The 27,502-nt window shown below is 47.8% G+C and overlaps 1 protein-coding gene across 4 annotated transcripts in view; it reads left to right on the top strand.

The window, feature by feature from the left end:
* Window positions 1–27,502, top strand: part of LOC134910211 (interferon-induced, double-stranded RNA-activated protein kinase-like) — a 237,276-nt gene that overhangs the window by 19,796 nt on the left and 189,978 nt on the right. For 3 of the 4 annotated variants that reach the window (XM_063917985.1, XM_063917984.1, XM_063917982.1), the window contains exons 2-4: window positions 13,376–13,500; window positions 15,689–15,824; window positions 22,087–22,149. In XM_063917985.1, the coding sequence (XP_063774055.1) occupies window positions 13,397–13,500; window positions 15,689–15,824; window positions 22,087–22,149 (303 nt within the window). In that variant the 5' untranslated portion in view covers window positions 13,376–13,396. Of the gene's footprint in view, window positions 1–10,758; window positions 10,924–13,375; window positions 13,501–15,688; window positions 15,825–22,086; window positions 22,150–27,502 lie in introns of all 4 variants that reach the window. The other variant, XM_063917983.1, reaches the window with a different exon arrangement.

Below are 27,502 nucleotides of genomic sequence, written 5' to 3'. Positions count from 1 at the left end.
CCAGCGGTTGATACAGAACAGACCTGTTCATGTACAGTCGGACAACACCACCACCGTGGCGTACATAAATCATCAAGGCGGCACTCGAAGCCGCATGGCAATGAGGGAGGTATCACGGATTCTTCGGTGGGCAGAACGCCATCTGCCAGCCATATCAGCAGTGTTCATTCCGGGGGTTCTAACTGGGAAACGGATTTTCTCAGTCGTCAAGACGTACACGCCGTCAACTCGTGGACAGGTGGGGCCTTCCAGATGTGGACCTGATGACGTCTTGACACAATCACAAGGTTCCGATCTTCGGAACAAGGACAAGGGATCCTCGAGCAGCGTTCGTGGATGCACTGGCAATTCCATGGAACTTTCGGCTGCCATACATGTTCCCTCCGGTGTCACTTCTGCCCACAGTAATAAGGAAGTTCAAGCAAGAAGGAGGAATCCTACTTCTGATCGCTCCAGCGTGGCCCAGACGGCACTGGTTGTCAGTCCTTCAGGGTCTCTCGATAGAGCGTCCCCTTCTACTTCCGCAGCGCCCAGATCTCCTCGTTCAGGGCCCCTGTGTATATCAGGATTTAGCCCGATTGGCTTTGACGGCTTGGCTCTTGAAGCTTACGTCTTGAGGGCCAAAGGATTTTCTGAGGCGGTCATTCAAACCATGTTGAAGGCCCGGAAACCGTCTTTTGCTCAGATTTACCATACGGTCTGGAATTCTAATTTTGCTTGGGCGCATCTAACAATCATGACGCTTACAAGTTTAGTACGGCCAAGCTTTTGGCATTTCTACAACAGGGCCGAGACTTGGGCCTTCGTCTGGCCTCCATCAAGGTTCTTATTTATGTCTTGTCGATTTGGTTCCAGTGAAAAATTGCGACTTTACCTGATGTGCATACGTTCACTCAGGGTGTGTTGCGGATTCAACCTTCCTATATCCCGCCTGTGGCCCCTTGGGACATGTCGATGGTTTTGGAGGCGTTGCAAGGGTCTCCGTTTGAGCCTCTTGAATCTGCAGACCTTAAGTGGCTCTTTTTTTAAGGTATTGTTTCCGCTGGCTTTTGCCTCTGCTAGACGGGTGTCGGATTTGGGTGCCTTGTCTTGTAGGTCACCATATCTGATTTTTCACCATGATTGGGCGGTTCTTAGACCATGTCCCAGGTATTTACCTAAGGTGGTGTCTTCTTTCCACCTTAATCAGGTGGTACGGGCTTTCCGTATATACGTGAAGAGAACTGCCTCCATCAGGAAGTCGGATTCTCTCTTTGTTCTGTTTGGTTTTCACAAAAGTGGCTGGCCTGCTCATAAGCAGACCCTGGCCAGATGGATTAGAATGGTGATTGCACATGCTTATGTACAGGCTGTCCTTCCAGCTCCTGCTACCATGAAGGCCCATTCTACTCGGTCGGTTGGACCTTCTTGGGCGCCCCGCCGTGGTACGACCCTTGAACAATTGTGCAAGGCAGCTACATGGTCCTCAGTGAACACGTTCATAAGGTTCTATGCCTTAGATCAGACCTGGCCAACCTGTGGCTCTCCAGATGTTGTGAAACTACATGTACCAGCATGCCCTGCCACAGTTTTATCAGTCACTAACGGCAAAACTGTGGCAAAGCATGATGGGACTTGTAGTTTTACAACAGCTGGAGAGCCACAGGTTGGCCAGGCCTGCCTTAGATACTTCCGCCTCCCAGGATGCTTCCTTTGGACGCCGGGTTCTTGTGCCCGCTACAGTGCGTCCCCTCCCTTAAGGAACTGCTTTAGGACATCCCCAATGTCATTCCCTGTGGAGCCCAGTGTACCCCGCAGCAGAAAACGAGGTTTATGGTAAGAACTTACAGTTGTTAAATCTTTCTGCGAGGTACACTGGGCTCCACAGGGCGCCCACCCTGGCGCATTTAGCTTCTTTGGGTTGGTATGGCATTAGCCGCTGACACACTCTCCTGTCGTGTGTGTGTGTGGTGTTTGTGGCTACTGCATTGGACTGGTTAACAAAAACTGAGCTCCTGTGCATGGAGGCGGGGTTATAGAGGAGGCGGCACTAGGCATTCTGGGAACAGTAAAAGCTTTGAGCCTGTTGGTGCCTCGGATCAAGATTCTACTCTACACCCCAATGACATTCCCTGTGGAGCCCTGTGTACCTCGCAGAAAGAGATTTAACGGTAAATTCTTACCATAAATCTCGTTTTTGGGGGTTTGTTTTACTCTCCTTTGCGATTTGTTTTTCGATTTCTATTTCAGCTGCTCTGATTGCTTTTTTGCATTTTTTGTAGCTGCTCTGATTGCTTTTTTGCATTTTTGATACATTCCTTGTAGAACTGGAATGATTCCACCATTCCGTCAGACTTAAATGCTTTGAAAGCACGTCTCTTTTTATCCATTTGCTCCTTGACCTTCTTATTAAGCCACATCGGTTTGAATTTCCTACTTCTGTTTTTGTTGACTTTGGGAATATATAAATTAGTGTACTTATTGAGCACAGTTGTAAAAACGTCCCACATTTCAGCAGTATTCTTAACATGAAATACAATTTTCCAGTTGATCTCCTTCATTGCTTGTTTCAGCAATGTGAAATTAGCTTTCCTAAAGTTAAAAGTCTGAGTTAAACCCTTATATTGTTGTTTTTGGAAGCTGATATCGAATGTGATCATATTGTGACCGCTATTTCCTAGGGTCTCCCCTACTTTAGTATTTGTTGTTATTTCCTCATTATTAGTTAGTACTAGGTCCAGTATAGCCCCTTGCCTAGTTGGATACTGTGGCCCAGAAGGTGTTCCTACCAGAGGACAAGGCGAGAACACTTCAGGAGATGGTCCGCATGGTGCTCCGACCTACTCGAGTGTCCATCCATCTTTGCATAAATTTGTTGGGAAAGCCAATATGGGAGGTTCCATGCCAGGACTTTTCATCTGGATCTCCTGAGCAAATGGTCTAGATGATCATATCTTCTTCAGATGCACCGGATGATAAGGCTGTCGCCTCAGGCCAGGATTTCCCTCCTGTGGTGGCTGCAGTCCTCCATTCTACTGGAGGGCTGGAGTTTCGGAATTCAGGATTGGACCCCCCTCACGACGGATGCGGGTCTAAGGGGATGGGGAGCTGTCACCCAAGGGGCGCAGTTCCAGGGCAGTTGGTCAGCCCACGAAAGCCTTCTTCCGATCAACATTCTAGAACTTCAGGTGATCTACAATGCTCTGCTTCAGGCCTCTCCTCTGCCCAGGGATCACGCGATCCAAGTACAGTCGGACAACGCCACAGCAGTGGCGTACGTCAATCGGCAAGGTGGAACAAAAAGCAGAGCCTGCATGCAAGAGGTGTCAAAGATACTCCTCTGGGTAGAAAGAAATGCAAGAGCCATGTCTGCAATCTTTATTCCGGGAGTAGACAACTTGGGAAGCGGACTTCCTATGTCGTCACAATCTCCACCCGGGGGAGTGGGATCTCCACCAGCAGGTGTTCCAGCAGATCATCCACCGGTGGGGCTGCCCACAGATAGACATGATAGCTTCTCGTCTCAACAAGAAGCTTCACTGGTTTTGCTCACGAACCAGGGACCCTCATGCGATGGCAGTAGATGCACTGACGTCGCCTTGGCCTTTCCAGCTGGTCTACCTGTTTCCTCCGATTCCATTGCTCCCAAGGGTGCTAAAGCGCATCAGAAATCAGTAAGTCCAGGTAATTCTGATTGCCCCGGATTGACCTCGGAGGACGTGGTACGCGGATCTTCTGACATGTCCGTAGAAGACCCTTGGCCTCTACCTCTCAGAAGAGATCTTCAAGATGGACCGTTCGTCTACCTGGACTTACGGCGACTTCGTTTGACGGCATGGAAGTTGAGCGGAACATCCTAGCTCACAAGGGCCTTTCCAAAAAGATTATTGCTACCATGGTTCAGGCCAGGAAACCTGTGACGTCAAAACACTTTCATCATATCTGGAGAAGATTTGTCTCTTGGTGCGAGGAATGCACGTATCTGCCTGTGGAGTTCCACTTGGGACGTTTTACGTTTCCTGCAGGCTGGTGTGGATAAGGGCTTACGTCTGGCTTCCATTAAGGTCCAGATTTCAGCTCTCTCCATTTTCTTCTAGAAGAAATTAGCAGTGTTGCGGTAAGTTCAGACCTTCTTGCAGGGGTTTCTCCACATACAGCCTCCTTTTGTGCCGCCTACGGCACCCTAGGATTTGAATGTAGTGTTGGAATTTTTGCAGCCCTCCTGGTTTGAACCTCTGATGATGGTAGAAGACAAGCACCTCATCTGGAAGACGGTGATGTTACTGGCCCGGGCTTCTGCTCGACGTGTCTCAGAATTGGGGGCCTTATCGTGTAAAAGTCCGTACTTGGTCTTTTACGAGGACAGAGCGGAGCTCCGGACTAGACAGCAGTTCCTGCCGAAGGTTGTTTCTGCGTTTCACCTGAATCAACCTATTGTGGTTCAGTCCAGTTCTGATACTTCTGCTCCTCCGGAGACATTGGATGCTGTGCGTGCCCTATAAAATCTATGTCAAGCGTACAGCCTGGATCAGAAAGACGGATTCCTTGTTCGTGCTTTATGATGCGCAGAAAAAAGGTCCTGCTTCGAAGCAGTCCATTGCTCGTTGGATTAGGCTTACTATCCAACAGGCCTATGTGTCAGCAGCCTTACCTGTTCCTAAGTCTCTGAAGGCACACTCTACAAGATCCGTGGGCCCTTCCTGGGCGGCTGCCCATGGAGTCTCGGTCTTGCAAAAATGCCGAGCTGCTTCCTGGTCGGGGAAGAACACCTTTGTGAAGTTCTACAAATTTGATACCCTGGCCAAAGAGGATACCCTGTTTGGGCAGGTGGTGCTGCAGCAGTCTCCGCACTTTCTCGCCCGTTTTGGAAGCTTTGGGATGTCCCCATCATACTAGATTCCCCAATATCCCTTATGGATGCTAGAGAAAATAGGATTTGAATTACTTACCGGTAAATTCTTTTCTCGTAGTCCATAAGGCATATTGGACTCATGCCTCAGTGCATTGACTTTTCTGCAGGTTCTCTTTTATGTGGTTACCTGTTCAGCTGTTGCTGTTGTTGTTTCCAGCCGTTGAAACAACGTTGTATGTTAGTGGTGTGCTGGTTTATAATAAGAATTTACTTACCGATAATTCTATTTCTCGGAGTCCGTAGTGGATGCTGGGGTTCCTGAAAGGACCATGGGGAATAGCGGCTCCGCAGGAGACAGGGCACAAAAGTAAAGCTTTTACAGGTCAGGTGGTGTACTGGCTCCTCCCCCTATGACCCTCCTCCAGACTCCAGTTAGGTACTGTGCCCGGACGAGCGTACACAATAAGGGAGGATTTTGAATCCCGGGTAAGACTCATACCAGCCACACCAATCACACCGTACAACTTGTGATCTAAACCCAGTTAACAGTATGATAACAGAGGAGCCTCTGAAAGATGGCTTCCTAAACAATAACCCGAATTAGTTAACAATAACTATGTACAAGTATTGCAGATAATCCGCACTTGGGATGGGCGCCCAGCATCCACTACGGACTCCGAGAAATAGAATTATCGGTAAGTAAATTCTTATTTTCTCTATCGTCCTAAGTGGATGCTGGGGTTCCTGAAAGGACCATGGGGATTATACCAAAGCTCCCAAACGGGCGGGAGAGTGCGGATGACTCTGCAGCACCGAATGAGAGAACTCCAGGTCCTCCTTTGCCAGGGTATCAAATTTGTAAAAATTTACAAACGTGTTCTCCCCTGACCACGTAGCTGCTCGGCAGAGTTGTAATGCCGAGACCCCTCGGGCAGCCGCCCAAGATGAGCCCACCTTCCTTGCGGAATGGGCCTTAACAGATTTAGGCTGTGGCAGGCCTGCCACAGAATGTACAAGTTGAATTTTGTTACAAATCCAACGAGCAATCGACTGCTTAGAAGCAGGTGCACCCAACTTGTTGGGTGCATACAGTATAAACAGCGAGTCAGATTTTCTGACTCCAGCCGTCCTTTAAATGTATATTTTTAAGGCTCTGACAACGTCCAACAACTTGGAGTCCTTCAAGTCGTCTGTAGCCGCAGGCACTACAATAGGCTGGTTCAGGTGAAACGCTGATACCACCTTAGGGAGAAAATGCGGACGCGTCCGCAGCTCTGCCCTATGTCGAATGGAAAATTAAATAAGGGCTTTTATAAAACAAAGCCGCCAGTTCAGATACTCTCCCGGCCGAAGCCAGGGCCAGTAACATAGTCACTTTCCATGTGAGATATTTCAAATCCACATTCTTTAGTGGTTCAAACCAATTGGATTTGAGGAAATCTAAAACTACATTTAGATCCCACGGTGCCACCTTAGGCACCACAGGAGGCTGTATATGCAGTACTCCTTTGATAAAAATCTGGACCTCAGGGACTGAGGCCAATTCTTTTTGGAAGAATATTGATAGGGCCGAAATTTGAACCTTAATAGATCCCAATTTGAGACCCATAGACAATCCTGATTGCAGGAAATGTAGGAAAACGACCCAGTTGAAATTCCTCCATCGGAGCACTCCGCTGCTCGCACCACGCAACATATTTTCGCCAAATACGGCGATAATGCTTCGCGGTGACTTCCTTCCTTGCCTTTATCAAGGTAGGAATGACTTCTTCTGGAATGCCTTTTCCTTTTAGGATCTGGCATTCAAACGCCATGCCGTCAAACGCAGCCGCGGTAAGTCTTGAAAAAGACAAGGACCCTGCTGAAGCAGGTCCCTTCTCAGAAGTAGAGGCCACGGATCGTCCGTGACCATCTCTTGAAGTTCCGGGTACCAAGTCCTTCTTGGCCAATCCGGAGCCACTAGTCTTACTCCTCTTTGCCGTATAATCCTCAATACCTTTGGTATGAGAGGCAGAGGAGGAAACACATATACCGACTGGTACACCCAAGGTGTTACCAGCGCGTCCACAGCTATTGCCTGCGGATCTCTTGACCTGGCGCAATACCTGTCCAGTGTTTTGTTGAGGCGAGACGCCATCATGTCCACCATTGGTTTTACCCAACGGTTTAATAGCATGTGGAAAACTTCTGGATGAAGTCCCCACTCTCCCGGGTGAAGGTCGTGTCTGCTGAGGAAGTCTGCTTCCCAGTTGTCCACGCCCGGGATGAATACTGCTGACAGTGCTATCACGTGATTCTCCGCCCAGCGAAGGATCCTGGCAGCTTCTGCCATTGCCCTCCTGCTTCTTGTGCCGCCCTGTCTGTTTACATGGGCGACTGCCGTGATGTTGTCCGACTGGATCAACACCGGTCTTCCTTGAAGCAGAGGTTCCGCCTGGCTTAGAGCATTGTAGATTGCTCTTAGTTCCAGAATGCTTATGTGAAGAGACTTTTTCAGGCTCGACCACACTCCCTGGAAATTTCTTCCCTGTGTGACTGCTCCCCAGCCTCTCAGGCTGGCATCCGTGGTCACCAGGATCCAATCCTGCATGCCGAATCTGCGGCCCTCCAATAGATGAGCCTCCTGCAACCACCACAGAAGGGATACCCTTGTCCTCGGCGACAGGGTTATCCGCAGGTGCATCTGAAGATGCGACCCTGACCATTTGTCCAACAGATCCCTTTGCATGGAATCTGCCGAAAGGGATTGCTTCGTAAGAAGCTACCATTTTTTCCCAGGACTCTTGTGCATTGATGTACAGACACCTTTCCTGGTTTTAGGAGGTTCCTGACCAGGTCAGATAACTCCTTGGCTTTTTCTTCGGGAAGAAAAACCTTTTTCTGAACTGTGTCCAGAATCATCCCCAGGAACAGCAGACGAGTTGTCGGCATTAATTGGGATTTTGGAATATTCAGAATCCATCCGTGCTGCTTTAGCACCTCTTGAGATAGTGCTAAACCCATCTCTAGCTGTTCTCTGGACCTTGCCCTTATTAGGGGATCGTCCAAGTATGGGATAATTAATACGCCTTTTCTTCGAAGAAGAAATATTATCTCGGCCATTACCTTTGTAAAGACCCGAGGTGCCGTGGACAAACCAAACGGCAGCGTCTGAAACTGATAGTGACAGTTTTGTACAACGAACCTGAGGTACCCCTGGTGTGAGGGGTAATTGGAACGTGGAGATACGCATCCTTGATGTCCAAGGATACCATAAAGTCCCCTTCTTCCAGGTTCGCTATCACTGCTCTGAGTGACTCCATCTTGAACTTGAACTTCTTTATGTACAGGTTCAAGGACTTCAGATTTAGAATAGGCCTTACCGAGCCATCCGGCTTCGGTACCACAAAAAGAGTGGAATAATACCCCTTCCCTTGTTGTAGAAGAGGTACCTTGACTATCACCTGCTGAGAATACAGCTTGTGAATGGCTTCCAAAACCGTCTCCCTTTCTGAGGGGGACGTTGGTAAAGCAGACTTCAGGAAACGGCGAGGTGGCTCTGTCTCTAATTTCAACCTGTACCCCTGAGATATTATCTGCAGGATCCAGGGATTTACCTGCGAGTGAGCCCACTGCGCGCTGTAATTCTTGAGACGACCGCCTACCGCCCCCGAGTCCGCTTGCGAAGCCCCAGCGTCATGCTGAGGCTTTTGTAGAAGCCGGGGAGGGCTTCTGTTCCTGGGAAGGAGCTGCCTGTTGCTGTCTCTTCCCTCGTCCTCTGCCTCGTGGCAGATATGAATAGCCTTTTGCGCTCTTATTTTTAAAGGAACGAAAGGGCTGCGGTTGAAAGGTCGGTGCCTTTTTCTGTTGGGGAGTGACTTGAGGTAGAAAGGTGGATTTCCCGGCCGTAGCCGTGGCCACCAAATCCGATAGACCGACCCCAAATAACTCCTCTACGCATCGCCTGTCCACTGTCGTGTCCATAAAGCTCTTCTGGCCGAAATGGACATAGCACTTACCCGTGATGCCAGTGTGCAGATATCTCTCTGTGCATCACGCATATAAAGAAATGCATCCTTTATTTGTTCTAACGACAGTAAAATATTGTCCCTGTCCAGGGTATCAATATTTTCGATCAGGGACTCTGACCAAACTACCCCAGCACTGCACATCCAGGCAGTCGCAATAGCTGGTCGTAGTATAACACCTGCATGTGTGTATATACCTTTTTGGATATTTTCCATCCTCCTATCTGATGGATCTTTAAGTGCGGCCGTCTCAGGAGAGGGTAACGCCACTTGTTTTGATAAGCGTGTTAGCGCTTTGTCCACCCTAGGAGGTGTTTCCCAGCGCTCCCTAACCTCTGGCGGGAAAGGGTATAAAGCCAATAACTTCTTTGAAATTAGCAGTTTTTTATCGGGGCACCCCACGCTTCATCACACACGTCATTTAATTCTTCTGATTCGGTAAAAACTACTGGTAGTTTTTTCACACCCCACATAATACCCTGTTTAGTGGTACCTGTAGTATCAGCTAAATGTAACATCTCCTTTATTGCCAAAATCATATAACGTGTGGCCCTACTGGAAAATACGGTTGATTCGTCACCTTCACCACCGGAATCAGTGCCTGTGTCTGGGTCTGTGTCGACCGACTGAGGCAAGGGGCGTTTTACAGCCCCTGACGGTGTTTGAGGCGCCTGGACAGGCACTAATTGAGTGTCCGGCCGCCTCATGTCGGCAAACGACTGCTTAAGCGAGTTGACGCTATCCCGTAATTCCACAAATAAAGGCATCCATTCTGGTGTCGACCCCCTAGGAGGTGACATCCTCATATTTGGCAATTGCTCCGCCTCCACACCAATAACGTCCTCATACATGTCGACACACACGTACCGACACACAGCAGACACACAGGGAATGCTCTATACGAAGACAGGACCCACTAGCCCTTTGGGGAGACAGAGGGAGAGTCTGCCAGCACACACCAAAAAGCGCTATATATGACAGGGATAGCCTTATGATTAAGTGCTCCCTTATAGCTGCTTTTATATTAATATATTGCCATTTATTTTGCCCCCCCTCTCTGTTATACCCTGTTTCTGTAGTGCAGTGCAGGGGAGAGACCTGGGAGCCTTCCTGACCAGCGGAGCTGTGACAGAAAATGGCGCCGTGTGCTGAGGAGATAGGCCCCGCCCCTTTTTCGGCGGGCTCGTCTCCCGCTATTTAGTACATTTAGGCAGGGGTAAATATCTCCATATAGCCTCTGGGGCTATATGTGAGGTATTTTTAGCCTTTTTAAAGGTTTTCATTTGCCTCCCAGGGCGCCCCCCCCCCAGCGCCCTGCACCCTCAGTGACTGCCGTGTGAAGTGTGCTGAGAGGAAAATGGCGCACAGCTGCAGTGCTGTGCGCTACCTTAAGAAGACTGCAGGAGTCTTCAGCCGCCGATTCTGGACCTCTTCTTGCTTCAGCATCTGTGAGGGGGCCGGCGGCGTGGCTCCGGTGACCATCCAGGCTGTACCTGTGATCGTCCCTCTGGAGCTTCATGTCCAGTAGCCAAGAAGCCAATCCATCCTGCACGCAGGTGAGTTCACTTCTTCTCCCCTCTGTCCCTCGTTGCAGTGATCCTGTTGCCAGCAGGAATCACTGTAAAATAAAAAACCTAAGCTAAACTCTCTAAGCAGCTCTTTATGAGAGCCACCTAGAATTGCACCCTTCTCGGCCGGGCACAAAAATCTAACTGGAGTCTGGAGGAGGGTCATAGGGGGAGGAGCCAGTACACACCACCTGACCTGTAAAAGCTTTACTTTTGTGCCCTGTCTCCTGCGGAGCCGCTATTCCCCATGGTCCTTTCAGGAACCCCAGCATCCACTTAGGACGATAGAGAAAATTCTTACCACTCTTTGTTGTCATGTTTTCTTCACTCATATATGTCCTTTCTCCTTCAGGCACGTTTTTACCTATAACTGCCTGTGGGGAGGGGGCATAGAGGGGAGAAGCCTGCACACCCAGTGAAGAAATTTAAAGTGCACCGGCTCCTTTGGACCCCGTCTATACCCCATCATACTAGATTCCCCAATATCCCTTATGGACTACGAGAAATGGATTTACTGGTAGGTAATTAAAATCCTATTTTCCCTGCTCTATGAATAGACCCTAAAGCTGGGCATTCACGATTATCTGGCAGATCAATAAGACAGGCTGTTTAAGCCATGCCCAATGCCGAGATGCAATGCTGGTGCTCCTCCATCCTCTCTCCTGCGGCCACTCCCAGAATGCCATGCGCGTCAGCAACCAGCTCCATCGTTCTGGGAGAGTGGGAGGGAACAACAGCAGCACAGTTTATAAATATGGCCGATGCATTTGCAAACATGGAGTGGGCTAGAGCCGTAAGGTTAGATAGTAGGGTTACTGCAGCCACATTACCCAGGCAACAACCCTGCTTGCCCGCCCTTAGAAACACTACTGAAACTTATATATTGTATACTTATTACATTTCTATATATACACAGAAATATATGTATCATTGTTAACCCATCAATTAGAAAATTTAAAATTTGTTGAATTAAGTTAAATAGATCTGATAATGGGTATCCATTTTGTGAAGTTCCATTATTTCAAATAAACATTTACATACCAGTGATATTCTATACTGCGGACGCAAGTTGCGTCTTATTACCATATACGATAATAGTGCGCTAAATGTTGCGGCACTATGTCCTTTAAGAGAAAGCAAGTAGTCACACACATGGTATACTGAGGTCCAACACATAGATATATCTATCTATCTATCTATCTATCTATCTATCTATCTATCTATCTATCTATCTATCTATCTATCTATCTATCTATCTATTTGATATGAAAAGGTATGCATACAAAATAACATATGTACAGTGTATCATTCAGTATAACATAAAAGCCTAAGTAAGTGGTACAGAGTTACAGTTACATAAGAGTTACAGCCAGTACACATCACCCTTATCCCATAGGACAGTCCTTGCTAGATATACTCAGCATGTCTTCCTCTCAGCAACTACTGAATTCCTGGGTAAGGTAAAATACTTATATACTGTGTATTGGAGAAGGTACATGTCTGAGGCTGGGTCTTCTGCTGTTGGTCCAGGGGTGGGACATATCCAGGACACTGGGGATCATTGGTCGGCTCAAACGGTGGGCGATGACTAAGTCCTGAGATGTGATTACCGTTGTTTATATCCGAGTTCCCGCCCCATGACCAGTCAAACCCACCACATTATCATACAGTAATATACGTGAATCCGGTATTGCTAATAACTTGTTGCCGCAATATGTGACAATATCCTCGCAACCACCGAATTATTACTTATGTGACCCTGAACAATTTGATCTCACACACGGTATCCTTATGCAGTGTCCTTGATATTTAATGGAACAATACCTTTTATATTTATATATAAATATACACAGTTAACCAGTTGTGTAAAGGCTATGTATAACTCATTGTGTAGGGGACAGGTCAGTGCTGTGTAAATCATAAAACCAGTATACATAATACCTATGACATATCACTCTTAATTACAGTATCAATATCTGGTCTGTATTTTATTGAATATAAATACACAGGATTCTGAAGTGCATGAATCTGTGTTAAGCACACAATCAAGAATCTGCATGTCCTTGCTATTGTATCGTATCTGGCTTCTTGTTTGTTCTGACCTATAGTGTAACAATGACAGTCCAGGATCTATTGACGCGACACACAACAATTGTTTGTGCTTATAGTAAGGCACACATAAGGTATTTAACTTTCCAACAGAACAAAAGTCTATGAGTAAAGAACACTACGTTGTAGGTTCACAATGGCTGTTTAAGCAATCTGATATGTTTAAGACACTATTTGATTTGTATTCCTGGAGATACTACATTTAAGTGTGTGTAAGAATTATTTGCTATTTTTGTCACAGTATGATATTTATTAACAAATGCATCATCTACCGTAGTGCGCACAGTAGCTTGGTGTTATGGTCATTTGCACCCTATCGTATCGACGCATGCATCGTAGATGCATCCATTAACAGATGCCATAGCGTATTCTAAATATCGAAATATGCAATTTGACTTTGACAGTTTGGATGGTCGACTGTGTTAAGGTCAACAGTCATTAGGTCGACCACTATTGGTCGATGCATGAAAATGGTCGACACAGGACAGATCAACACATGAAAAGGTCAACATGGTTTAAAAAAAAAAAAAAAAAAAATAGATTTTGAACTTTTTCATACTTTACTATCCACTTGGACTACGATTGGGAATGGTAACCTGCCCGCAGCGCGAGCTATGCAAGGGTGCGCGGTACACTAATTGTGGTTCCTGGTCATGTTACGGAAAAAATGACACCAAAAACAGTTAAAAATCCATGTCGACCTTTTCACGTGTCGACCTGTCCCATATCGACCATTTTCATGTGTCGCCTATTAGGCCATGTTGACCAATAGTGGTCGACCTTAACATGGTTGACCATTCATACAGGAACCCTGATAATGTGTGTATATAAACAAATGTGGTGTTTTTTTTTTCTTCCAGTGTTCTTAAGTGATCTACAAGATGGGAGAAAATTTTAAAGGCCAACTTATAGCCCTCTGTCTAAAGCTAGGGCTGCATTATAGGTTTGAAGAAGCCTCGACAACAGGACCATCTCATGACCCAAGGTACAGAGAAGCTACTGACATAGAAACACAGGAGTTGGTTGATACCTTCCTATGTTGATGCTACCCTCCCCTTCTTCCAATCTCCTACAGCATAATGACATTACTCTAATTGGGGATCAGTTATAAACAGAATTCTTGTCCCTGTCATATTTCAAGCTTTGCTACCTCAAAATTGGACATAATAGATGGAAATAACTGAGCACGAGCGCCGTATCTATAATGAGACTCTGTAGGTGACTCCCTACCCCTTGTGAATGATCATGAAGCTGTGATGACATTTCAATGTATACATAAAACAAAAACAAAAAAAATCTGCATAGTAAATAAAGTAAATGAGTTCACCCTGATGATTCCAGGTCCCTCTCCCCAAGTTCACATAAGGGTGGACTGATCATTTACTTTATTTCACAATGTGTGCTTTTTATGTTTTTATTTAATGTATACATTAAATTGTCATATCATGTATTTGTGAGAACGCAACCTACAGCGCAGAGAGGAAGTTACTTCAAAAGACCATAATACTTTGCTATCTGCCATGCGGATCAGTATGATTTGCCGATGGATGAGATGCCGGCGGTCAGTATACCGACAGCAGCATCCTGTCCATCAAAATCCTGATAGTTCCCCCAGGAAGCCCCCTAACCCTCACCTTTTCCATACCCTAACCCTCTCTTGTGGGTGCCTAACCCTAGCCCTCCCCACTTGGTGCCTAACCCTAACCCTCCCTTCCCCGCTGCCTAAACCTAGCCCTCCCTGCTTGGTGCCTAACCCTAACCTCCCCCTCTAAGTGCCTAACACTAACCCTCCCTTCCCGGTGCCTAACCCTAACCCCCTTCTGTAGCCTAAACCTAACCTCCTCTCCTGCTGCAGGACGGCAGTGCGTCTCGCTCCGAGGACGATCCGGATGCCGGCTGTCGGTATTTTGATTCCGGCATCTCGTTTGGTGTTGGTATAGTAATGCCGGGTTTCTGTTCTCCATCGGGATACTGGCGTCTGTATGTTGACTGCTGTGATCCCGTTCGTTGGGTAGCTAACTGCTTCCCCTGCCATGATCCCCTGTACAGTGGTAAGCTTGCGCAATTGAATAAATGTGGTGACATGCAAAGGACAAGGGGCAGGGAGATGAGGGGAGTGTTAACATTGATAAATTGATTGATAAGATGGTGCCTGTAGTGGTAATTTTCCTACAGTCTGTTATTCATGACAGATGGTTATTTCTGTCTGTGCGGTGTGTTCAGTTGTGTGAGCACTGTGTCCATCATACTTTCTGTTCTAGTGAGCCCTGTCCTATACAGAGAGATACCTTCCTGTGTAGATGCTTCCCTCCCCCTTCTTCCAATCACATTTAGCACTTAACATAGTATACATCACTTAGGGGTCTATTCATGCAGCAGTGAAAAGCCCTGTTTAGCGTTAAACAGGGCTTTTCTCTGCCTACTGCAATTCATAGAGCCGGTTACCGTGGAGAAGTCTCCAGCGGTACCCCCGCTCTGTGCCTGAATCGATTCACCATACCTTTGTATGGTGAGTGCGATTCATGAAGGTGCGGAAAGCTCTGCTTTCCGCTTCTCCATGTAGTTCAGGTTCGCCATCTCAGGGTGGCGTAACCTGAACTGTAGTGCGGAGACGTCAGGGAAGCTCAATGCTTCCCTGATCGCTGCTCGGCACCTTGCTCTGGCTCCGCCCCCGACCTCCCAGCAACCACTGCTGCCTGCCGGGAGGTCAACAAGCTGCGCATGCGCAAAGGGACCCGCCGCTGGAGTCCACGCATCGCAGGGAGGGGCCGCTGGAGATGACCTCACCGCAGGAGCCCCAGACACCGCAGCGCATCGTCGGAAGGGTGAGCATACATGAATTGCTAGTTAATACAGCTATACATCGCATCGAAGCGATGTGATGTATAGTGAGTGATAAGTAGCAATTCTGTTTTCGTTTTCTGTATGAATAGACCCCCTAGGGATTTATAATTTCCTGTTTTAATACGTCATATGAATAAAAGTTATATTGTAAGTACAGGTCACTCCTGAAAGTGTGTTCCCCAGCTACGAATACTTCTCTTCATTTTCTAGGTCCAGCCTCTTATCAGTTAAGCCAAATGATTGGACTGTCCCATGAGCGATCAATTTTAATGCAGACAAATCTTGTGGAGCATTCTGATGTGGTACAATCTATATGAAGTCTTCTTTAGATTTGTTTTTCAGGTATTTGTCAATGGTGAGCAACTCGGAGAAGGAGTAGACAAACAGAAAAGGACAGCTGCAAACCTTGCATCCAGAATGGCTTTTCTAGCCATACGAAATCGAGATCTGGCACACCATGAAGTGGTGAGTTCCTGGAACAAACCTACATATATATATTCCTGCTGCGGGGTACACTGGGCTCCACAAGGAATAACATTGGGGTGTAGAGTAGGAACTTGATCTGAGGCACCAACAGGCTCAAAGCTTTGACTGTTCGCAAGATGCATAGCGCCGCCTCCTTTATAACCCTGCCTCCGTGCACAGGAGCTCAGTGCACAAGAGCTCAGTTTTGTAGTTGGTGCCTTGCAGTAAGCAGTCAGTCAACAGGGGGGCTGCTCCTGCAGCCCTAAGAAAAGCTTATTTCAGAAGAAAAGAAAGACTTCAAGGGCTGCAGCAGTGACTAGATGTCGGCGACATCCCTTGCTGCAGCTCCATCACCCCCCAGCAGCGCTGTTTACTCCCGCGCCCTGGTTGCCGGGTAACTACAGCGGAGGCTCCGGTGTTCTTCTCAGTCAGACACACACTCACCGCTGTGCTCAGGGATCGGGTGGCCGCATACAAGGGGAGGTAAGGGGTAATCGCGGTCCGTCGCGGCCGGTGGGAGGCGGGCCGCACGCGCGCTGGCGTGGACACCTGTAAGGGGCAGATGCTCCACTAGCCACCAGGACACTGGGCACAGGTCTGTTTTCTTCACAAACCATTTGATTACAGCCAGCAGCGCCCGGTGGGGAAGCCAGCAAGCGGGATAAGGCTTTGACCTGTAGCCCCTCCCCCAGTCCCAGGGCACCATTTGGGTAAATGTTCCCGCCCTGGAGCTGCATATCTCTCTCCCTCACTCCCTGTCAGCCGCTATTTCACGGAGCTGCGCTGTTCCTGGGACTGCTTGGGCAAATCCTCCTCTGTAAAGCCGCCTGCACATTAGCGCTGTGCATTTTACAGGACACTTAAGTATCCTACCTGTCAGTGGACAGTGTTAGTTAAGAAAAAGTGCATACAGTCAGGGTTGGGTAGTACACATACCCTGTGATATACATCCAGTGTTTACTGTGTTTTGCTATATATATATATATATATATATATATATATATATATATAGCTCTGCAGAGTATTACTTTGCATTGCTAGTCCAGTGCAGTCTTATTGTAATATAACTTCCGCATTGTACATTGTGACTTTCTGTGTGTGTGCATGTAGCTGCTGAGTGTCTGCCATTTTGTGTATTTCACTCAGCCTGCTACCCCTATATTCTGTAACCTGAGGGGGCTCAGTGCATCAGGTTTATTAGTAGATATAGGTGTTTCACAAGATATACCTACTGTGTATTTTTCTCTGTGATTTCTAGTCGCCATATATCTCTTGGATTCCTGGTATGTGCTGATACACTATACTGGGAGTTCTTGCTAGATATAGTGCTGCTAATATTGTACTAGGTTGCCTGATACTGAGCTTATTATTATGTCGGCTACAAGGGGCAACGGGACTGGGACTGATCCCACATTGGGTTAAGATGACGCTGCAGACACATTTGAGGAAAAAATGGCAGCAGTGAGTTCAGGTTCTGGGGGTTCTTTACCTTCCAGTGGGTTTGTAGCAACGGGGGTCCAAAATGACCCGCCCTGGGCTACCTTCTCCACGTTATTAAATACGCTAGTAACTAAACTTACGCCCCCTGTGGGACCTCCTATGCCAGTAAAGCAGTTTATGGTCCCTGCAGTCAATATGCCATGGGCAGATCAGATCCCTTCTCAGTTACAGCACTTGAACCAATCACTGACTAAAAAGAAGTCTAAATCTCTCCCACCTAAGACTAAGACGTCTTCTAAACGGGCCGCTATTTCCTCACAATCCACCACTGTTCCAGACACCACCTCTGATGAGGATGGCGCATACACTGACCCCACAGACACTGACTCTGATGCTTCAGATGGGGAAGGATGGTCACAGGTGGATGTCCCTGATTTGATTGAGGCTATCAGGCTGATTCTTCAAGTTTCTGATGAACCAGAGCCTGATGTTGTTTCTAAAAATCCGGACAGATTTAAACGTAAGAAAGTGGTTAAACAAGTTTTACCTCATTCTCAGCACTTGGCTGACATACGTCAGGTATCCTGGGAAAACCAGGAACAAAGTTCACGCCGCACAAGAAAATGTTGGCTCGCTATCCTCTCTCTGCGGAGCTAAGTAAAAATTGGGAAACTCCTCCGCCTGTAGATTCCCAGGTGGCAAGATTGGTAGTTTCCTCAGCTCTGCCAGTGACTACCGTCACCTCTCTGAAGGAACCGACGGATAGACGTGTGGAGGGTTGTTTAAAGGTGGTTTACACCCTAACAGGGGCTGTGCATAGACCAACCATTGCAGCGACATGGGCTGCTGAAGCTGTTGAAGCATGGGCTCAGGAGTTGGAGGCGGAGCTACCTTCCAACGCTTCTGATCATACTAGACAATATCTCGCATATATTACCACGGCTTCTCATTATCTTAAGAAGGCGGCTTTCGATGCCGGGGTGCTGGCGGCCAAGGCTGCTACTATGTCCATCTTGGCTCGACGTATCCTTTGGTTGAGATCCTGGTCTATGGATTCTAAGAAAACCCTGGAGGTGCTCCCTTTGAAGGGAGACATTCTTTTCGAGGAAGACCTCAATAAGATTGTGGCTGACTTGGCATCTGCTAAAACAGCTTGCCTACCGAGTACGGCACCGAAGGCTAAAAGTACTTTCTCTTGCCTCTTTCGTCCTCCAGGAAAGGCAAAAGGTCAGACGTACCCAAAACAAGCTCGTACTTCCAAACCTGCTAAGCCCAGACCCAAGCGGGCCTGGACTGCCCGTCATCTGGCTTCCAAAATAGATGAGCCTGCCGCATGACGGGGCGGGCCTCTTTCTGGCGGATCCCAGGGTGGGGGGCCGACTTCTAGGGTTTGCCCAGGAATGGTTGAAGACCACTTCAGATGCCTGGGTACGGGAAGTCGTCACTCGAGTGCTGTATCCTTCAAGAAACGTCCCCCTCATCGCTTTTGCCTGACAGACGTCCCTCCGGCTCCGTTGAAGGCAAAATCTCTTCATTCGGTGGTACAGTCCCTCCTGTACATAGGAGTGGTAGTACAGGTGCCTCTGGCTCAGAGAGGAAAGGGGTACTATTCACCGCTGTTTCTAGTCCCGAAACTGAACGGGTCCTCGCGGCCCATTCTCAGTCTCAAGTCTTTGAACAAGTTTGTGAGGGTCTCAAAGTTTCGTATGGAAACTCTACGCTCTATTGTTCTGGCCTTGGAGCCTGGGGACTATATGGTCTCACTGGACATACAGGATGCCTACCTGCATATTCCTATTGCAATGTCACATCAGCAGTACCTGAGGTTTGCGGTTGGCAACCTTCATTACCAATTTCGGGCGTTACCCTTTGGTTTGACCACGGCTCCGCGGGTATTCACCAAAGTCATGGCGGTAATGACTGCTGTGCTACACCGTCAGGGGATCAGGATCCTCCCGTATCTAGACGACTTACTGATTCTGGCGAACTCCCTGGATTTCCTCCTACGTCATTTGGATGTGACGATCCAGTTTATGCAAACTCACGGGTGGCTCATCAACTGGAAGAAATCTTCCCTGGTCCCTGCTCAGAGCATGGTGCACCTGGGGGCATTGTTGGGCACTCGCAACCAGCGGTTGTTCTTGTCTCAGGAGAAGGTCAAGATAAGATTCGATGCGTCCTCCTTCGTCCGCAAGCGTCGATACATTCGGCAATGCAAGTACTAGGTCTCATGGTGTCGGCCTTCGACATGGTGGAGTACGCTCGGTTCCATTCCCGCCCTCTTCAGAGGTTGATTCTGGCTAAGTGGGACGGCCTGCCTCACCGGATCAGATCTCGGATGATCTTGTCTCCGGAAGTCCGTCTGTCGCTGAGCTGGTGGCTTCAGGACCAACGATTGAGCAGGGGTCGTCCCTTCTGGATCTCCAACTGGGTCCTACTGACGATGGATGCCAGTCTGAGGGGTTGGGGCGCGGTGTTGGAGCAACACTCCCTTCAGGGTCGGTGGACCAAGGAGGAGTCTCCTCCCGATAAACATTCTGGAACTGCGGGCAGTGTTCAATGCACTGAACTTGGCCCAGCATTTGATACAGAACAAACCTGTTCAGGTACAGTCGGACAACGCCACCACGGTGGCATACATCAATCATCAAGGCCGCACTCGAAGCCGCATGGCAATAAGGGAAGTATCATGGATTCTTCAGTGGGGGCAGAAAGCCATCTGCCAGCCATATCGGCAGTGTTCATTCCGGGGGTCCTAAACTGGGAAGCGGACTTTCTCAGTCATCAGGACGTGCACGCCAGAGAATGGAGCCTCCATCCAGAAGTGTTTCAACTCCTAGTGGACAGGTGGGGCCTACCAGATGTGGACCTGATGGCGTCTCGACACAATCACAAGGTTCCGGTCTTCGGAGCAAGGACAAGGGATCCTCAAGCAGCGTTCGTGGACGCACTGGCAATTCCATGGAACTTTCAGCTGCCATACGTGTTCCCTCCGGTGTCACTCCTGCCCAGAGTACTATGGAAGTTCAAGCAAGAAGGAGGAATACTACTTCGGATAGCTCCAGCGTGGCCCAGATGGCACTGGTTCTCCGATCTACAGGGCCTCTCGTTAGATCTTCCCCTTCTACTTTCACAACGACCAGACCTCCTCGTTCAGGGCCCTTGTGTTTACCAGGATTTGACCCGACTGGCTTTGACGCCGTGGCTCTTGAAGCTTCCGTCTTGAGGCCAAGGTTTTTTTCTGAGGCGGTCATTCAGACTATGTTGAAGGCCCATAAGCCAGCTTCTGTTCGGATTTACCATAGGGTCTGGAATTCTTACTTTACTTGGTGCGTGTCTAATAACCATGACATTTACAAGTTTAGTACAGCCAAACTTTTGATCTTCCTACAACTGGGCCTGGACTTAGCTCTTCGTCTGGCCTCCCTCAAGGTTCACATTTCTGCCTTGTCGGTATGGTTTCAGAGAAAGATTGCTACCCTGCCTGATGTTCATACATTCACTCAGGGGGTGTTACGGATTCAGCCTCCTTATGTGGGATTTGTCGGTGGTTCTGGAGGCCTTGCAAGTGTATACGTTTGAACCTCTTGCATCTGCTGACCTTAAGTGGCTTTCCCTTAAGGTTTTATTTTTGCTGGCTAGAAGGGTCTTGGACTTAGGTGCATTATCCTGTAAGTCCCCCTATCTGATTTTTCACCGTGACCGGGCGGTTCTTAGAACGCAGGGCCATGGTTATTTGCCTAAGGTGGTATCTTCCTTCCAACTTAACCAGGAGATTGTGGTTCCGGCCTTTAGTTCTCCCAAGTTTTTCTCTAAAGTGCGGTCTTTGGATGTGGTATGGGCTCTCCGAATCTATGTGAAGAGAACTGCATCCTTTAGGAAGTCGGATTCTCTTTTTGTACTGTTTGGTTTTCACAAACGTGGCTGGCCTGCTAACAAGCTGACCTTGGCCAGATGGATTTCAATGGTGATTGCACATGCTTATGTACAGGCTGGTCTTCCAGCTCCTGCTACCATCAAAGCCCATTCTACTTGGTCGGTTGGACCTTCATGGGCGGCCCGCCGTGGTGCGACCCTTGAACAATTGTGCAAGGCGGCTACGTGGTCTTCAGTGAACACGTTCATAAGGTTCTATACCTTCGATACTTCCGCCTCCCAGGATGCTTCCTTTGGACGCCGGGTTCTTGAGCCCGCTACAGTGCATCCCCTCCCATAAGGAACTGCTTTAGGACATCCCCGATGTTATTCCTTGTGGAGTCCAGTGTACCCCGCAGCAGAAAAGGAGAGTCATGGTAAGAACTTACCGTTGTTAAATCTCTTTCTGCGAGGTACACTGGGTTCCACAAGGCAGCCACCCTGGCGCACTTAGCTTCTTTGGGTTGGTATGGCATTAGCCGCTGACACCCTCTCCTGTCGTGAGTGTGTGGTGTGTGTGGCTACCAACGATTGTCGTCTTTTTTACCTGCAACTGCATTGGACTGGTTAACGAAAACTGAGCTCCTGTGCACCGAGGCGGGGTTATAGAGGAGGCGGCGCTATGCATCTTGGGAACAGTCAAAACTTTGAGCCTGTTGGTGCCTCGGATCAAGATCCTACTCTACACCCCGATGTTATTCCTTGTGGAGCCCAGTGTACCTTGCAGAAAGAGATTTAACAACGGTAAGTTCTTACCATAAATCTAATTTTTAACCTATGTTAACCCCTTTATGACCCCTTGTCCATTTAAATGGTACATTATAAAAATGCATTGCGTAGAGTGTGTTGTGATGACAGTTGCCATTCACATTCTAATGTGTACGAAAATACTGTGAACATTTTCCAGCAGGTGGCAGCGCCAGTCGCTGCGAGTTTGAAAGATGGCTTCTCCCAGAAAGATCGCCACGAGGTGATTATCCCACTTTACAAGTAAATCGACATAATTTATCAGTCAAATTTCTGCAGAATCGTTATGCGAACAGTAATTGGAGTTGCTAGAGTATCAAAATATTGAATTAGAACGAATCGCAATGTTTTGCTTTACGAGCTACAATGCTAACAAATCATTGTCCATTAAGATGGACATTGGATCCAAATGACCAAACCATATTTCTTTGGGGTTACTTAGGGCCTCATTAGTCTACGTTACCAGTGACTAAAAACATTTGTGCTCCTAGGACCCCACCGTTAGTTATATGGAAGACCTTCATCATGCTGAGGTTTATTCTGTCCAGAGACCATTAGCAGCACAGTCAATGTTCAATCTTCTAACTGTTATCTCTAACAATTACAGGGATTGACTATCTATTTTTCTTATTTAATGATTACAGCTTTTTAACATGCTTTTTTTTAATAATAATTTTCTTTATTGAAGCATCAAATATAGTCAATACAATAACATTCAAATTGAACAAAGCAGTACAATTTTTGTTACAACTTTTATTATTTTGAATCAACTAAAAACTGATAAAACATACTAACATGCTAATTCATAGGCTGGTGTCATAGTCACCGTTGTGACATTAGGGTCCCTGTGTCAGAAATGACCTGGGTTTTGCTAAATTCAGAGAATTAATTTTATGCGGTAAGTACAAGTGATCATGTCACCATATTCTGCCTGTTTTCAGGGTCCAGCTGTGATGCATGGGGTAGAGATCCCTACATACTTTAGCTGCCTCAGTAATTAGCAGCCTGTAAGAAATTTGTAGTCAGCAGAGTCATAGATTTTACCAAATATACGTATGTGCATTAATGCTGCTCACCAGACCTGACTTATGTCTCTAATCAGAGGTATCCATAGAGGCACAGAGCTGTGGGGATGTCTGTGATGCATTCTTTTATGCTTCCCAGGTCCCATATGCAAGGTCAGTTAAAAAAATTATCTAGATCAGTGGTTCTTAACCTCTGGTAAGGGTACCTCCAGGGGTACTCACTGTGATGTTCATGGCTACACACAAATGTTCTGGAAGGGGATGATGGGAGGGAGAATACCCGGGTGATAATTAGGCACATCAAGAAGGCTTTGTTGTAGGTACCTCTACCCACATGCATCACAATAGGACCCTAATAATAGGCAGGAAAGTACAGTGACATGATCAATGGTTTTCTGTATAAAAGAAATGATCAGGATTCCTTGAAGTCCAGGTAATTTCTGAAACAGCATCCCTAAGGTCAGAACCTGTGACTCTTACACCAGCCTATGGTATTATTATTATTATTATTATTATTATTATTATCCTTTATTTATATGGCGCCACAAGGGTTCTGCAGCGCCCAATTACAGAGTACATAAATAATCAAACAGGAAAACAGCAACTTACAGTTGATAACAGTATAGGACAAGTACAGGGTAAATAAACATAGTTACATCAGCAGATGACACTGGAATAAGTATCAGGTGGCAGAAGACTGCTGGAGTTGATGCAGTTGAAGATTATTAAAGTAAGAAAGGATAAGCACATGAGGGAAGAGGGCCCTGCTCGTGTATTGTATGTTAACATATGTTTCTCTAACGTCCTAAGTGGATGCTGGGGACTCCGTCAGGACCATGGGGAATAGCGGCTCCGCAGGAGACAGGGCACAAAAATAAAGCTTTAGGATCAGGTGGTGTGTACTGGCTCCTCCCCCTATGACCCTCCTCCAAGCCTCAGTTAGGTTTTTGTGCCCGTCCGAGCAGGGTGCAATCTAGGTGGCTCTCTTAAAGAGCTGCTTAGAAAAAGTTTTTTAGGTTTTTTATTTTCAGTGAGTCCTGCTGGCAACAGGCTCACTGCATCGAGGGACTTAGGGGAGAGAATTTCAACTCACCTGCGTGCAGGATGGATTGGATTCTTAGGCTACTGGACACCATTAGCTCCAAAGGGAGTCGGAACACAGGTCTCACCCTGGGGTTCGTCCCGGAGCCGCGCCGCCGACCCCCCTTACAGATGCTGAAGATTGAAGGTCCGGAAACAGGCGGCAGAAGGCTCTTCAGTTTTCATGAAGGTAGCGCACAGCACTGCAGCTGTGCGCCATTGTTGTCACACACTTCACACCAAGCGGTCACGGAGGGTGCAGGGCGCTGCTGGGGGCGCCCTGGGCAGCAATATTTTATTACCTTAAGGCAAAAGAATACATCACATATAGCCATTAAGGCTATATGTATGTATTTAACCCATGCCAATTATCTAAATCCACGGGAGGAAAGCCCGCCGAAATAGGGGGCGGGGCTTATTCTCCTCAGCACACAGCGCCATTTTCCTGCTCAGCTCCGCTGTGAGGAAGGCTCCCAGGACTCTCCCCTGCACTGCACTACAGAAACAGGGTAAAACAGAGAGGGGGGGCATTTTTTGGCGATATACTGGATATATTTAAGCTGCTATAAGGAACAACACTTATATAAGGTTGTTCCCATATATATTATGGCGCTTGGGTGTGTGCTGGCAAACTCTCCCTCTGTCTCCCCAAAGGGCTAGTGGGGTCCTGTCTTCGATAAGAGCATTCCCTGTGTGTCTGCTGTGTGTCGGTACGTGTGTGTCGACATGTATGAGGACGATGTTGGCGTGGAGGCAGAGCAATTGCCGATAATGGTGATGTCACCCCCCAGGGAGTCGACACCGGAATGGATGGCTTTGTTTATGGAATTACGTGATAATGTCAGCACATTACAAAAATCAGTTGACGACATGAGACGGCCGGCAAACCAGTTAGTACCTGCCCAGGCGTCTCAGACACCGTCAGGGGCTGTAAAGCGCCCTTTACCTCAGTCGGTCGACACAGACCCAGACACAGACACTGAATCTAGTGTCGACGGTGATGAAACAAACGTATTTTCAAGTAGGGCCACACGTTATATGATCACGGCAATGAAGGAGGCTTTGCATATCTCTGATGCTGCAAGTACCACAAAAAGGGGTATTATGTGGGGGGTGAAAAAACTACCTGTAGTTTTTCCTGAATCAGAGGAATTAAATGATGTATGTGATGAAGCGTGGTTTAACCCAGATAGAAAAATGCTAATTTCAAAAAAGTTATTAGCATTATACCCTTTCCCGCCAGAGGTTAGGGCGCGCTGGGAAACACCCCCTAGGGTGGATAAGGCGCTCACACGCTTATCAAAACAAGTGGCGTTACCGTCTCCGGATACGGCCGCCCTCAAGGATCCAGCAGATAGGAGACTGGAAACTACCCTAAAAAGTATATACACACATACTGGTGTTATACTGCGACCGGCCATCGCCTCAGCCTGGATGTGCAGTGCTGGGGTCGTCTGGTTGGATTCCCTGACTGAAAATATTGATACCCTGGATAGGGACAGTATTTTATTGACTATAGAGCAATTAAAGGATGCTTTCCTTTATATGCGAGATGCGCAGAGAGATATTTGCACTCTGGCATCGAGAGTAAATGCGATGTCCATATCTGCCAGAAGGAGTTTATGGACGCGACAGTGGTCAGGTGATGCGGATTCCAAACGACATATGGAAGTATTGCCGTATAAAGGGGAGGAATTATTTGGCGTCGGTCTATCGGATCTGGTGGCCACGGCAACTGCCGGAAAATCCACCTTTTTACCTCAGACCCCCTCCCAACAGAAAAAGACACCGTCTTTTCAACCGCAGTCCTTTCGGTCCTATAAGAACAAGCGGACAAAAGGACAGTCATATCTGCCTAGGGGCAGAGGAAGGGGTAAGAGAGGGCAGCAAGCAGCCCCTGCCCAGGAACAGAAGCCCTCCCAGGGTTCTGCAAAGCCCTCAGCATGACGCTGGGGCCTTACAAGCGGACTCAGGAACGGTGGGGGGTCGACTCAAGAATTTCAGCGCACAGTGGGCTTGCTCACAGGTGGACCCCTGGATTCTGCAGGTAGTATCTCAGGGTTACAGGTTGGAATTCGAGAAGTCTCCCCCTCGCCGGTTCCTAAAGTCTGCTTTGCCAACGTCTCCCTCAGACAGGGCGACGGTATTGGAAGCCATTCACAAGCTGTTTGCTCAGCAGGTGATAGTCAAGGTACCCCTCCTACAACAGGGAAAGGGGTATTACTCCACGCTATTTGTGGTACCGAAGCCGGACGGCTCGGTAAGACCTATTCTAAATCTGAAATCTTTGAACCTGTACATACAAAAATTCAAGTTCAAGATGGAGTCACTCAGAGCAGTGATAGCGAATCTGGAAGAAGGGGACTTTATGGTGTCCCTGGACATAAAGGATGCTTACCTGCATGTCCCAATTTGCCCTTCACATCAAGGGTACCTCAGGTTCGTGGTGCAAAACTGTCATTATCAGTTTCAGACGCTGCCGTTTGGATTGTCCACGGCACCTCGGGTCTTTACCAAGGTAATGGCCGAAATGATGATTCTTCTGCGAAGAAGAGGCGTATTAATTATCCCTTACTTGGACGATCTCCTGATAAGGGCAAGGTCCAGAGAACAGCTGGAGGACGGAGTAGCACTAACCCAAGTAGTGCTGCAACAACACGGGTGGATTCTGAATTTTCCAAAATCTCAGTTGACCCCGACAACACGTCTGCTGTTCCTGGGAATGATTCTGGACACGGTTCAGAAAAAGGTGTTTCTTCCGGAGGAGAAAGCAAGGGAGTTATCCGAACTTGTCAGGAACCTCCTAAAACCAGAGACAGTGTCTGTACATCAATGCACAAGAGTCCTGGGAAAGATGGTGGCTTCTTACGAAGCGATTCCATTCGGCAGATTCCATGCACGAACTTTTCAGTGGGATCTGCTGGACAAATGGCCTGGATCGCATCTGCAGATGCATCAGCGGATAACCTTATCGCCACGGACAAGGGTGTCTCTTCTGTGGTGGTTGCAGAGTGCTCATCTGTTAGAGGGCCGCAGATTCGGCATACAGGACTGGGTCCTGGTGACCACGGATGCCAGTCTTGAGAGGCTGGGGAGCGGTCACACAAGGAAGAAACTTCCAGGGAGTATGGTCAAGCCTGGAGATGTCTCTTCACATAAATATACTGGAGCTAAGAGCGATTTACAATGCTCTAAGTCTGGCAAAACCCCTGCTTCAGGGTCAGCCGGTGTTGATCCAGTCGGACAACATCACGGCAGTCGCCCACGTAAACAGACAGGGCGGCACAAGAAGCAGGACAGCAATGGCAGAAGCTGCAAGGATTCTTCGCTGGGCGGAAGATCATGTGATAGCACTGTCAGCAGTATTCATTCCGGGAGTGGACAACTAGGAAGCAGACTTCCTCAGCAGACACGATCTACACCCGGGAGAGTGGGGACTTCATCCAGAAGTCTTCCACATGATTGTGAACC

Source organism: Pseudophryne corroboree, chromosome 4 (genome assembly GCF_028390025.1).
Source record: "Pseudophryne corroboree isolate aPseCor3 chromosome 4, aPseCor3.hap2, whole genome shotgun sequence".
Lineage (NCBI taxonomy): Eukaryota > Metazoa > Chordata > Amphibia > Anura > Myobatrachidae > Pseudophryne > Pseudophryne corroboree.
This window is presented reverse-complemented; position numbering and strand designations above follow the sequence as displayed.